Raw genomic sequence first — 14617 nt, forward strand, 5'->3', positions numbered from 1 at the left:
GGCGCGGTACTCACCAGGAAGCTGTAGAAGAACTCGTGGACGAAGAGGCCCAGCATGCAGACCAGGACGTACGCCACGTGGTAGAGAAAGGCCACATCCAGGATGACTGCGCGGTACCCTCGGGTGAACGTGCCGCGGTTTCCCACAAAACTCACCAGAAACACGATTTTATTACAGAGCTGCCGGGAGGAAGAGGGGAGGTTACTGCCTGGTTTAGGATGAAGCACACAGAAAGAGCCGGACATTGACAACGCCTATTATCACCACGGCTGTCACGTTCTTTCATGATTGCTCATCTTGTCATTTTTCAGCAGTGCCGACAAAGATGCATGTGGACACGAAGCCCGAGAACGCTGTATTCTTTGCAGTTCCCGGAAAGTGAGGAGAAGGATGAAAAGCGAGCTCTGGCAGCAACCAGGACAACCTGAGCCTAAACTGTGCTCCGCCTCACTGCTGCATGACCGAAGTCAAATGACTGCATCTCCGCCAGCTACACTTGGTTCTTCTGAAACCCTAGAACAAAACCATTCCCTAAGCACTCATCGGACTCTTCGGAGGATCACCTGGCAGAAGGCACAAAAAGCCCTGAAGATGACTCTGTAAATTTGTTATTTTTATTATTTTTTCCAATGAAAAGCAATACAATCAATACTTTGAAAATATAACAACAACAACAACAATAACAAAATTCTGGTAACTTTCCAAGATCTCTCCTTGATTTTCCACCATCCACCCACCGGAATTTTTTTGGCTATTACCATAAGCAAATTATTTAGTATTTAATTTACTTTATATATATAGAAAATATAAATCTGCTCATGTGTATAGAATAAAATATAATGTGTACATATATTCTAAGCTCTACACGTGGTAATTACCAGTAAGTACTTTTCAGTGGTTATTATATGCTTCTGGTCATGCAGGCTATAGTCAAACAATATTTAAAATTATCTTTTATGGCATAATTTTGAAATGTAGAAAATGTATACTGATACTCATTGACAAAAGCAATGATTTATACCATGATTTCCAAAGAACAACATTCTCATAAACACTGAGCCATCTAATTGATTCTAGAATCATTGCACTAATTGCCAACTAAAGAGAAAACAGTAATTTTTGTTCATTAGTCACCAAGGGAAGAATTACCGTTTTGAAGAAGAAAAGAATGGCCGATTCCAAGATTCCATTGTCCGTCCTAAAGAGACCCTTGAGTTCTTTATATGATGTAATGACTCCATATTTGGCTTCACACGTCTAAAACTATTTGAGGGGTGTTGTTTTTAGAAACATTGTTGATTTTTTCCAATATTTATTAAGCAAATTGCCTTATGGGATCATTTGAAATAATGTAAAAAGATGCCCAACCCTTTGGGACACAAGTGGAATTTGAGAAGTTGATATATCTTTCCCTGAAACTTTCCGAGGGCCCAAGTAAATTCTGATGAAAGGAGAAGTTGATAATTGTTGCATGTTGTGAACACGGCCGATTCAAATCAGCAACAGGGAAACTCCAAGTTCAACTTTTATCAAATTTTGCTCAAGCTGCTCAGCTATCTTGTCAATGCTCAATGCTATTTTTACTTCTTTCATCATCTTGTTAACAACTTGAATAAAGTCAAACAGCAAAGATCTCACTCCAGTAGTTAGTGTTCTATCATTGCCTGCTGATGCTATTATTAAACACAGTTGTATAATGAATGTCCTTATATTTACTCTCCAAGAGTAGGTTTGATGTCTTAAGAAATTATTATTGAAAAACAGGAAACATATCTAAGGCGCACAATGAGTTATATTTGACAAAAAAAAACAACACCCTAATAAAATTGATGAAAAAGAGACTGTCTGGGTGAGGTAACATTCACCAGTCGATTCTGTAAATTTTCAGTCACTATTATTTAAGTGCACTTTATTTATTTAGACTTATCCACTATGAAATTCAAAAATGAAGTTCTATAAAAATGAAGCTCAAAATTGGGTTCATGTCTTTTGAATATGAATTAAATGTTTAAGATAAATTGTTTATACACTTATTCCTGCTCCTATAGTTCCCCAAACTGAATCACAAAAAATATGTGGGAAAACCATTTATAAATCCTGTCCTGTAAGAAAAATAATGCGCTGAATTCAAGTTCTCAAAAAGAATGAAACATTTCAGTTCTCAAATAATTCAAAAACATGGATAACATTTCTATGTCATTTTTATAAGAAAATGTATAGATTTGCCGTATTTCAATATTTGGTGGCTGTTTCTCAAACCTTGGTCTACAGCTTGATAGGACTGTCTCTGCTTTCTTGACAGGCTGAAAGGAAGTGATGTAGTCTACGATTATGGTGGCCCTCATTTTCACTGCTCTTGGTTTTGAAGCATTCATACCAAACAGGAGAAGTGCAAAAACTAAATGATTTGGGTAGGAAAGAGGTTGAAACCTGGTTTCTCTTGAGTCAGGACCTCAAAATTTACAAATTGTTTTATGTAGCATTTTCCATACAAACTGGCAATTATCTGTGCCAAGAATGATGTTGCAAAAAATGACTCCCTTTTTAATATTTTTCATTTCATAGCTTATTTGTGCTAAGAAGCCTTGGGGAACAATGGTTAAGTGCTCCAGTGCTAGCAAGGGTTGGCAATTCAAACCCGCCCAGTGGTTCTGCGGGAGAAAGTCCCAGTGACCCACTTCCACTAAGGTTACAGCTAAGAAAATCCTGTGAGATGGTTTTATTCTGTCACACAGGGTTGCTAAGAGTTGGCAATGAGTTTGATGGCACACAAAAAGGAAAACACCAACCAGTCTTTATCTGTCGATAATAGTATGTAGCCAATCAGAGCTCACATGGAAAAGTGTGGGCAGCACTTTGGGACTCTGTGTGAGCAACAACATGGGAACTGAGCTGGACCTCCAAGGGTACCACAGTTACACCCTCGTTTGCTAAATGAAGGATCAATCCTTTTAATCGGTGGTTTGAGTCCACCAGCCACTCCACCAGAGGAAAATGTGGCAGTTTGCTTCCATAAATAGTAGGCTTGTAAACCCTAGAGGGGCACTTCTACTTTGTCTTATAGGGTTAATATTAGTTAGAATCAACTGAACAGCAGTTAGGTTAACAATATAATCATCTGACACGATACCCTAGACAATCTCCATAGAATTAAACGCCAATTTATAAAATCCCATAAGACAGAATAGAACTGTTCCAAAAGGCTGAAAGCTTTACAGGGGTCTCCTGGTGGTACAGTGCTTAAAGTGCTGAGCTGCTAAACAAAGGTTGACAATTAAAACTCATCCACACTGCAAGGGAAAAAAAGTGTGGCAGTCTGCTTCATGAAGATTTGCAGTCTTGGAAACCCAATCATACCATATCTTTCTACTAGGCTGGTGGGTTTCAGTCAATCTTTTGAATCATTGACCTATCATTTAGCAGCCACATGCTTAACCAATGCATACCAAGACTCCTCTGGGGACTGAACAAATAACCACAAAGTCAAAAGATAAATAAAAATCAATATGCATGACCATAACTCTGCCATAGCTTTTCCTTTCTCCACCTATTTTTCAAAATGCCCCTGATATATATATATATTTTGTTGTTGTTGTTGTTGTTGTTGTTGTTGAGATGGTGGAAACAGGGTGAATATCTAGGGAAAATATGGTGGGAAATGGAATCTTCTACGCAACAGATCTAAAAACTAAAGCAAAACTAGAATCTGTTTGCTAACAATATATATATATATATATAAACTTTATTAAAAATCAGATTATGTCTGACTGTCACAGAGAATATACTCTGAGATCTTAAAGGCTTGTCTTAAAACAAGTAGTCAGCACACCACATTGTGTGATCCAAGGATTGTAAATAATAAAATCAAAGACCAGAGGATGGACTGGTATTAGAGCTTTAAACTATGGTGTGGCAGTTACATAATCTTCTGTCAACTTGAGAGAAAGGGTGGAGTCTAGACTGTCAATCAGGTCACAGCCAATGAGACCTCTGTGTGGGCATGGCCTTCTCCTGAGGATTCTGGGAACTCCTGTCTTTCTCTCTGGAGGCGGGAGACATCTACTTGACATTCCTGTTGACAAGCCACATGGAGACACACTGATGGAACTAGAACCCTGGAGCTGGAGGAGCCATGTGCAGAGCCAGGCCAGCACTAAGATGTTTCCACTGCCACTGGATCCATAAGACTTTCCATCCACTGACCTGTGATCTTCCTGCATTCGGCGTCATTGCATGGGTTGTGTGAGTCCAAAGAGTAAATTATAGACTAGTATTGGACATATGGGCTCATATTGGACTTAAGGCTTTGATCTGGACTGGGCTGGGATGTTTTCTTTTTTTGGGGGGGGATGTTTTCTTAATAGACAATTACTCTTTATAGAAAGCTCTTTCTTATATACATACAAGTGTTTATGAATTTGTTTCTCTAGTCACCTCAGACTAACACAATGAGCATCCAATTTGCAGAAGGATATGGATGACAACAAAAGCCCCAAATCCATTTGCAGGGTCCCCAGTTGCATTATGCCTATGGAGATTCTCCTCTGACCACTGACCAAGATGTGACTACGCAAAAAATTTTAAAGCAGTTTCACTTATGTAAATTAATGACTAATTAAAGTTCTGTTTTCATAGATATACTTTATAATTCACTGAGCAGTGCAATATAATGGACGTACTGCGTTGGGAGGTGGGCAATCTGGTTCCAGTCTTGGCTTTGCTACTGATTACCCAAGTTACTTTGGTCAATTCTCCTGATCTCTGTAGGGCCCTGTTTCTTCACTTACAAATGATGTGTCTAGAAGTAAATAATCCTAAAGATGCCCCACATCCATAGAATTCTGTGTAATGTCCTTCAAATTTAATACTGAAGTGATCATGGAGATGTATCACTGTGCCTCCCTCTTTTCAGCATTGGGTTGGCCTTTTCTGCGGCTGGGTTCCTGATTCTGAATTCTATGCTCATTTCACACTGTTCCAATGGGAAAACCTGACCTATTTTCCAGAAGTAAAATGCAGGAAAAAATATAAGTAAATATATAAAGGCTCCTTGTCTACTTATTTATTGAAACATAAAATTAAATTTATTATGTTGAATTGCATTTTAGATGCATTACCAAATTTCTAGCAACCACGTAAAATCACCTTCTTACTAAAACTGAGGTATCTTGACTTAAAAAGTCTCCATTTTAATAACATTAAAATAAGTAATTTAGGTTCTAAGGTTAGTGTGCCGTGTGAGTGTGAAATTTGCATGTACTGAAAATTGCCCTGGAAATCTTTTAAATTATCTACAAAACAGTACTGTAAAATGAGTGGTGTAACTATTTCCCACTATTCAATGCATGCTATTTTCCTCCGGAGTTGGAGCAGTTTCCTGTTTCTGCAAATGAATGCCAGATGTAGTGAAAAGTACATAAGTAGATAAAACAGTGTGTGTGTGAAAGAGAGAGAGAGAGAGAGAGAATATGAATGTTTCAGCTTATACGAAGGGGTTTCATCAAATTGATTGGAAAACTCCATTACTTTTAATTCCATTTCTTCGTCAACTTTTTGAAGTCCACTTGTATAATTGAATGCATATATGTTAAGTGAACATATGGAGGTTCTCAACCCTATAGCTTAGCAGTAACAGACTTGTCACCCCTCAAAAATATCCATAATTAAGTAAGGAATGACATGACACTCTTGAATTTAAAAGCAGTAGTTTGTTTTTCATAAACAAACTATCCACTAAATTGCATTGTTTTCCTTTCTTCAAAATTGTGAGGCCAAGTTCAAGCATAAGGAAATATTTCCACATCACAAGCGCTGAGAAAACAAATGACTTACATATTACTGGGCACCGTCAAAAAAAGAAAAATACATTTTAGTTCAGAAGAAAAAATTTTAAACCTTTCATAGGTATACGCTTAATTATTAATGTATTATAGCCAAATATCTAGCATCTAAATAGCAAAAAAGAACGGAATGGTAAAGCAAAGTATATAACATCCATATGATTGGAAATATTGCACATTTACTCAAAGAGGCTCTCAAATCATTGTAATTACATTGGAAAGTATTAAATTATACCTAAAATATAACATGTATGTTGATATGTGACAGAGTAAGATATTAGTCTTAATTACTAATAACCAATAACGCAGTGTTGAGAGTGGAAAGAATAATGTCCTAGGTTATAAAATGTGCTTCATGAGAGAAAAATAACCCTTTCATTCTTTAAACATCTAGAATATTGAGACAACCTGTGCCAAAAGTAGTGAAGTCAGCTGCAATCCAGGCAAAACTTAGGTTTTTAGAAACAATAAAGATAATAACCAATTAAGTTTCCTAATAAGTAGGAACCAGTAAAATAAGTGCTTAGAAAACAGTCTAAAAGACTAATTTTCTTCCATTTGACTCCTTTCTAGTTTTGCTTAACACTCTCAAAGACACTGAAACAACTCACTGTGAACCCAAGTATTCATGCCATTATGGTCAAGATAGCAATGGTTTGCAATGAAATAGTTTTCATGTAGCAGATTCTTGGTAAATGGTAAGTAATTGGAACTGTTGGGTGAGCACTGGTCTGCTACTCTCTAGGTTGGCAGTTCAAACCCACCAGCCTCTCCACGAGAAGACGAGGCGTTCGGCTCCTGTAGAGATGGATAGCCCTAGAGGGCCCACCTACACTCACTCTGACTCAGACTGACCCAGTGCAACAGCACTGAGGAATGATTATGAGTGTTGTTGTCACTATTATTGCTCTGTTTAAGACTTCCACCCCCATCTGAACTTGTCTACTCAACATCAGACCAGGCTTTAGTATCTTCATTTCCCTGAAAAGAATACAATTCAGAGGCTCATGATTTGCTGAAGATCTGACATTCTGATTCTTATTAAGCTTAAACTATAAAGTATAATTCTTTGTCCTGTTTCTGATAACTATAATTTAATACTCATGCCTTCATCTGTTACCAAGTATCAACTTTTAAGAATAAATTAAATTTACACATATATAATACATATATAATTATTATATGAATCACTCTAAACTCTAAGGTACAGAACAAGATAGATACATGCTTTCATTTGCTATGTCTTCCTTTTTCTGTCTCCTGGAAAATGCTAAACCAGACATAATTTTTTAAAGTAAGCTTCTATATTAAAAGTAAAGATTATCTGTTATTTTTAAAATGAATCCATCAACATCAAACCGTAAGTGACCACTTTTCTATTAATATCAATGATATCAAATTTAGAATTATTCTATAAAATTTGTGCTAAATCTAGCATACATTTGGTCAAAATCCCTAGACTAGCTAACCATAACGTATGCTGAGGGCTATGCAAACAGACACTTTATACTGTGAAAGGTGATTAGAGTACCAACAGGTTGGTACGTGGGAGTCATGGTGGCACAGTGTGTTCAGCCTTGGGCTGATCACCAAAAGGGGGCAGTTTGAGCCGACCAGCTGCTGCAACAGAGAAAAAACGAGGCAGAGTGCTTCCATAAAGATTCCGCCTCGGGAACCCCATGGAGCAGTCTCTTCTGCCCCATGGGGCCATTCTGAGCCTGAAGGCACTTGATGACAGTGACCTTTTAGACGTTCACATGGCGAACGAAACAGAGACTTTTCCATGTGCATTTCTTCTCATGGAGAAATGGAAGTATAAGACTCGCCTCATGGAAACCACAAAGATAACTTCTTATGCTGCAGCTATCCTCCCCCAAAGCACCCTGGTGGAACAACAGTGTCAAGCCTGACTGCTAACTGGAAGGCTGGCTATTTGTACATAACCAGCAGCTCCGCTGGAGAAGGACTGGGTGGTTGGCTTCCATAAGGAAGAAAACCTAGGAAACCCTGTGGGGCAGCTCTGCTCTGTCACGTGGGATCGCTGAGTCAGCCATGGACTAGGGCACCCAACAGCAGGCAGTCCCCCCAAATTATGCAGAAGAACCAGCTCTTCATTCTGTCTCACATGAGGGATAACATTTTTTACAAAATAACCGAACATCTTGGTTTTCACAATAGACAGCTGAATGCTATTCTTTATCTCCTTACATATTCTTGGTCCAGGGACAAATGAAATGCAAATTGGTGCGTCTGGGACATAAGCTTCTGGAACACAACCTCTAACTCTTGATATTCGCAGTGTCTATTATGTAACAGGAGCCTGGGAAATGTCTGTGAGTCTTGGCCCAGCTCCACATATTGTTCTATTTCTCAAACTTGGGTTTTCTTGTTCTGATTAATGTCTTATTGAGATCCATTTGCCAGTTATAGTATTTGCTTTTTCAAATAATTTAGGTCAATATTCAATGTAACAGTAAAAAGAGGTCAAAAACACTAGCATAACTTTAGACGTTAGATAAATTCAGGTTCTCCAAATTGCTTCCTTGGCAATGCTACAAAATTAGATTGTTTCCAAAACGTCAAAATGTAAGTTCAGTTTATGTTAACACTTTTTAGGTATTAAAGTACAAAAATTAAAGTGTGAGGTATTGAAGCACATATGGAGAATGAGAATACCATGACACCAATATGAATGTGAAGCTCTCTGCCTGCAAAAAAATCCATAATTTCTAGCTAGACCTCTTTGTAGGTACAGTACACGTTCTTAGTTAACAATCACTGAGGAACAATTGGTGATTTGGCTGCCTGAGTGTTCTACTTCACTCAGTCACTGCCATTGAGGCCATGCTGACTCACGGTGATCCTATAGGACAGGTTAGAGCTGCCCGTGTGGGTTTCTGAGGCTGTCATTCTATGGGAGTAGAAAGTCCCATCAAATCAATGCTGATCCTTGTGGGTTTCAGAGCTGTAACTGTTTATGGGAGTAGAAAGCCCAGTCTTTCTTCTTCTGAGCTGCTGGTGGTTTTGAACTGCCAACCATGCAGATTGCAGCCCAAAGCATAACCACTTCACCACTGGGCTCCATGGGAGTAGAAAGCCCTGTAACTTTATGGGAGTAGAAAGCTGGTGCTTTCACACTGTTGACCTTGCAGTCAGCAGCCCAACACATAACCACTATACCACCAAAGCTCCTTTCTATTAACCAGGAGCTGTCCCACAGATCTTATGCCATGTTTAAGAATGAAAATGTAAGACAGAGTGCAAAAAGCATGGAATGGGCCATGTCAGCTCAATTTTATCATTTTAAAAAGTTTGGTAAACTACTGCACTTATGTACTATCAATAAACATGTGCCACTCAGTTTATGTCCAGGCAATGCAAATGTGTAAAAATATAATAAGGATAATCATGCACTTACCCATTCATTTATTTGCAAAATATTCTATTATATTTCAGACATTGAATTATCAATTATTATCCATAGTAATTGTATGAAGGGGCTTCAAAAACTTGGAGTAAAATTTCATTATCTTTTAAAACCATTTTCCACAAACGTTTTGAAACCCTTTCTTATGTGCTACAGGAGAAAATCATTTGTATACAGATACTAGAGTATCAAATAGTGCTAGAAACCCAATAGAAGGTATAGAAAAAGACAAGTATTCAGCAGACTTTTCATAATTATTTGATTACCTGGCTATTTGTGCATTAACTAGCATTATCATTTAGCTTCCCTTACAGCTTTTCCAAATAGAGAGCTGTTTAGTTAATTCCTTAACATTTTTGTCTCTTGGGTACAATTATTTCTATAAATATTGATCTCATTAATTGAAATTGTCCCTGGTCTACATAGCCTAAATTTACCTAAATTCCAGTTTCAAAATGTGCTCTTTTAGTCTGGTATTTTAAATTTGATAAAACCAAAAAACTAGACAAAAACAAATCTCATCTGTGCCTTTTGTCAGTTCAGAGATTTTGTTCACATAGTTCCTCAAATGACAATTATTTTTCTTAAGTCGGTTGATAAAGGATATTTCCCCCTAAAATTCCACTGAGCAGAGCCCCCTCTTTCCGGGGTGATGCAGAAGCCAAGTGAGGATGCTAACAGTGGCTCAGGGTCACTGTGTGTCGATCGTTGTAGGTAAAGGGCGCAGAAGGCATTCACATTTCATTGGGTTAAATGGACTGAACTGACTGAAGAACTACGCCACGCCCCAAAGCAACCCTCTTTACCAAATCAAATTTCCACTTGTCTTTTTTCAAAATAAAGGCTATAAAAATGAAATCCTGATTCATTTAGATTTACAATAACGTGGAACATACTGCATAATGAACACAGAATAATGATGGCCATTTACACTTAATATGCTTTAAATTCATAACAGTACAAAACAAGTACTTACATTAGCTGCACCAAGAAGTATTAAAGTAGGCCCCAGACCTATCGTATATATTGATCTGAGCATTACTGACACAAGAAATGGTCGAATCCCCACGGGTTTGGAGAAGAAAAACAGCATGGATGTGCAGACCGCCACTGCTATCCACAGAAGAACTGAGAACAATGGAGAAAGTGTACCTGCAAGAGGTGGAAGAATTTTGTTTGTTATTGAGAACAAAACTAGAAAATGTTAAGATATTTGCTGCTCTGTCTTCTAAAATACAACGAGTCAAGCCGGAGTACAATGAATTCAAGATGACCTGCTCTGCCCTTCATATTTAGAGGCAATTTCTTTGAACACATTCTTCATGATTCCATTTCCAGAAAACATGCACTAATTGCAGGCTGCTTAGAATTCACTGGTGAATGCTTCTCCCAGGAAGTCTGGAGGCTGCTCATCCTTCCCACGGGGAGCAATTTGCTAAGTACTGTTGACAGACATGCCTCGCTTGGGAGCCTTACATTTATGATTAATGGCCATTAAATGTACAACAAAATCATGCATTTTCCCGTTCCTTCTCCTGTTTTATAATGACCATGTTTCTATATTATACATTCCTTTGAAGAGTACAGAAGGCTTTAACACAAGCCCTTGTTACAAGCTTTAACTCAAAACACACATGCTTATATATAGTGAACGCCTATGAAAGCTACAACCTGTGTAAGGTGGAAACTTTCTGAGAAGGAACCTGCTAATATCTTCCAGTAAAACAAGTGATTTGAAAAAAAAAAAATAGTATGGCTGCACCTGTTAGAACTTGCAAAACCAGGAAAACCCCACCTGTCCCACGAGTTCTGGCTTTCAGAGCCTTTGCCGTGTACAGATGCATGTTCGTGAGAGACTGTGTGCGCGAAAACCAACTCCGGTTCTGAGAACTAGACTACTGATGTGCTGAATCATTAGAAAACAAAAATCCCAAAGGTCTTCAAATGAACTCCATTAGAGATAGTCTCAAAGGAGGCTAAAATATGAATCTCCCAATTAAAAAGTCCAATTCACTAAAGTGTGCAAAGACATGTGGATTCAAGGAAGCCCCTTCTGAAAGTTACGGGGTGCTGCATGTGCAGAAGGAAATTCGAGGGCAGTGCAGTAGGCTCGGATCAGCCTACCCAACCCCCTGTCTAGAGCCGACTGTCGGAGCGGAAACCACAACGTGGGGCCCTTCCAATACTTGCTCTGGCAAATATTCCAAGATTGTTCTTATCTCTTTTGGCCACACCTCTCTTGATTATTTCTGAACTGCACTTCTGAATGCAAAACATCGCAGGGACTTGCACGTGCAGAGCCTGTGTTAACATGGGGTTATCCAGACTCCATAAACGAATTCTATAAAAGCCCTCCGTTCACAGCAACTATGAATAGCTCTCAAAAGGAGGTAGGAAAAATTGTCAGGCTTAAAAAAAAAGGTGAACAGCATTAGCTTAGACATGTTTATGTTTGCAATGTGTGCTCATATTTTTTTCTTTCAGCAGATGTTGATGAAATGAGATTGGGAAGAAAATTTGTGGATCTTATAAGATTGCTCTGGGGATGGGTTAAAAAAGGAATAAGTCTCTCTGAAAATTGCCTTCAATCCCTGCCCTCTGATAATATTAACATGATGTGTACCCAACTCGTGTTTGTAATGATGTAAACACTCAGGTCTGCAAATAGCCTGATCACTATCTTGACTTCAAGGATCTCAAAAAGCCCGAAGCAAGATAATACCTTTAGCGCCCCCCCCCCCTATTATTGGGGTTCCATCAGAATCGATAAAGGGTGCTAGACGGGAAAGGAACAGCTGCTTACCTACGTCAGTGCCTGGCATGCAGTAACAAAAAAATACTTGTTGATGAGCTAAAAGATGTTCTGCAAGCTTGTTTTGATCAAGAAAATAAGTCCTCATTTATAATCCCCTCAAGTTGTGGAGCTTCATTCTTAAAACTATCACAACTGCCAATATCTTTAGACTTTTCGCCAGTATGTGACTCTTCAGCATAATTCAAAGGTGACGTCATAGCCCGAGCTTTGGCCCCAATAGACAGTCACACTCTGCATCATAATAAATACCCAATAAGCTAATCAAATCTTGTCTACTCTTTCCTGGACAGCATCTGGATTGCTTGTTTCCTCTTCATTAAATAAAAATGGCAAGCCATGCTCTCATCCATAAAAAGAACTCATGAAGTGTCCAGCAGAGAGCCTGGTTCATAGCAAACCCCAAACAAAGCACTGCCATCAGGTTTATTCTGACACAGTGACCCGACAGAGGGTTTCCCAGACAATCGGTCTTCACAAGAGTAGACTGCCTCATCCTTCTCCGCAAAAGCTACTGATGGATCTGAACCCCTTATGATTAGCAGCCCAACACATAGCCCCCAGTGCCACTAGGGTACACGATGATATTAAATAAGTGTCTGTTGAATGAATAAACAAAAGTAATCTAAAAGCATTATTGACTGTGAAGTTTGTAATTAGCTTTAATAACAGGAGTCATATTGATTTCTACCTGAAGATTTGATTGTCAAAAGAAAAAAATACATAGAAATCTCTTTTACAAACACTAGAGAAGATAGTGCAGAATATCAGAGCCAAATTTTACATCTATTCTGCAATATCTTTATCAATTTTAGATAGTAAGCAAGTATTCTTTTTATAAGGAAAACTTTTTTTTAAATTAATAAATGACTTTATTCCGGGCTCTTAGTAACAATCCATACATCAATTGTATCAAGCACATTTGTACATATGTTGCCATCATCATTTTCAAAATCAAAACCCTTTTTAAAGAATTGATTCTATACTTTAAAATTTTTAGGTGTTAAGAAGTTTGTCCTTCATTAAAAAAAAATCATACAGTAAAACTAGACAACAATTCATATAATGAAGCTTCTCTCTAACCTCATACTGATCTGCTTATAGTTTTCCGTACAGAATACGCTTCTTTCTTATCTACCCACTTCTCTTGATGCCTTTCGCTTCCATCTGGCCTCACAAGATGGACGGACACAGTGGCTGCGACAACAGACTCGAGCGTGGCACACGTGCGGGTGGTGCAGGACCAGGCAGCGCTTCACGCTGTTGTCCACCGGTTGACTTTGAGTAGGAACTGACTACACCACCGAACAACAACTGCCTCCTAAAATGGTCCCATTATCTCTAGGCAGCCAGACTAAAATAGGCATCCATGAACAAATCGTGGACTGTCTTTACCCATGTGTTGGTACCTTGATCAAACTGTGAACGTCTAGAGACAAGGACCACTTTACTAATATTAGTATACCGAGAGACAGTCACAGTGCCTGGTACATAGCAACCATCTCTCTCAATAGTTACTATCATGTTGGATAAATTAAAATCACCTTGAAGAATTTGTTTTCTTTAAGATAAAGCAGTGATGGAAAAAAGAATCCCTGAACAAAAATCATGATATCTACTGAATTTATAAGAAATGTATATAGGCCAGTAGGAGCCCTGGTGGCTTATGGGTCCTCACTGGGCTGCTAACCAACAGGTAAGTAGTTCGAAGCCACTAGCTGCTCCATGGAGGGAAAGACGAGGCTACTTACTCCCAGAAAGAGATACAGCGTCGGAACCCCTGGGGGCAGTTCTACCCTGTGCTATCGGGTTGCTGTGAGTCAGAATAAACTAGACGGCAGTGAGTCTGTTCTTTTGAGAGTTGTATCAGAAAACCTTATGAATTTGTATATATATATGATTTACCTAGTAATTAGAGCAGAGACCTCAGATATAATTAAATTTTATATCACTAGGTAAATTGTCTCTAAAATTACTGGTAAATCTACCTATTTTCACATCCTTCTTCATAAATAAGATGAAGGTGGTCCAGTGCAACGTGCCTGGCCATTAGTTTGAGTCCACTGCCACGGCTACCATATCAACCCCTCTCGTGGACAGGATGTCCCATTCTAGCAACTAGTCTTTCCTGACCACATCACCAAGGCAAGCCACATAAAGTTTTGCCATTCTTGTTTCTAAGGCACATTCTGGATGCATTTCTTGTAAGACAGATTTGTTCATTCTTTGGCAGGCCTTAGTAGACTTAATATTCTCCTAAAGCACCACAGTTCGGGGCCATCAGTTCTTCTCTGCCTTGCTGTGCAACTCTCCAACTTTCACCTGCGTGTGAGGGACGGACCAGCTCACAGCTGCAGTCAGACACATAGGAGTCACCACAGTGGCAGCCTTGCTGTTTTAAACCTTGACAAGGTCTTCGCAGCAGCTGTGCCCAACACAATACATATTTCAAGTTCTTGATGGATGCTGATTTTTGTTTCAAGTAGAATGAAATAGTTAACACCTGAATTCTTTCTCTATGTATCATGATGAATTTTT

At 38.7% G+C, this 14617-nt stretch overlaps 1 protein-coding gene across 1 annotated transcript in view; it reads right to left on the minus strand.

Annotated features, from left to right (window-relative positions):
• Positions 1 to 14617, minus strand: part of LOC123521502 (inositol 1,4,5-trisphosphate receptor type 2-like) — a 183033-nt gene that overhangs the window by 91865 nt on the left and 76551 nt on the right. Inside the window, exons 12-13 of the mRNA XM_045288408.1 lie at positions 10244 to 10419; positions 15 to 179 (exon numbers count right to left, since the gene is read on the minus strand). Of these exons, the coding sequence (XP_045144343.1) occupies positions 15 to 179; positions 10244 to 10419 (341 nt within the window). The remainder of the gene's footprint in view (positions 1 to 14; positions 180 to 10243; positions 10420 to 14617) is intronic.

This window comes from Echinops telfairi, unplaced genomic scaffold, assembly GCF_000313985.2.
Source record: "Echinops telfairi isolate 266 unplaced genomic scaffold, ASM31398v2 ScPeMD7_21;HRSCAF=78, whole genome shotgun sequence".
In the NCBI taxonomy this organism is placed as follows: Eukaryota; Metazoa; Chordata; class Mammalia; order Afrosoricida; family Tenrecidae; genus Echinops; species Echinops telfairi.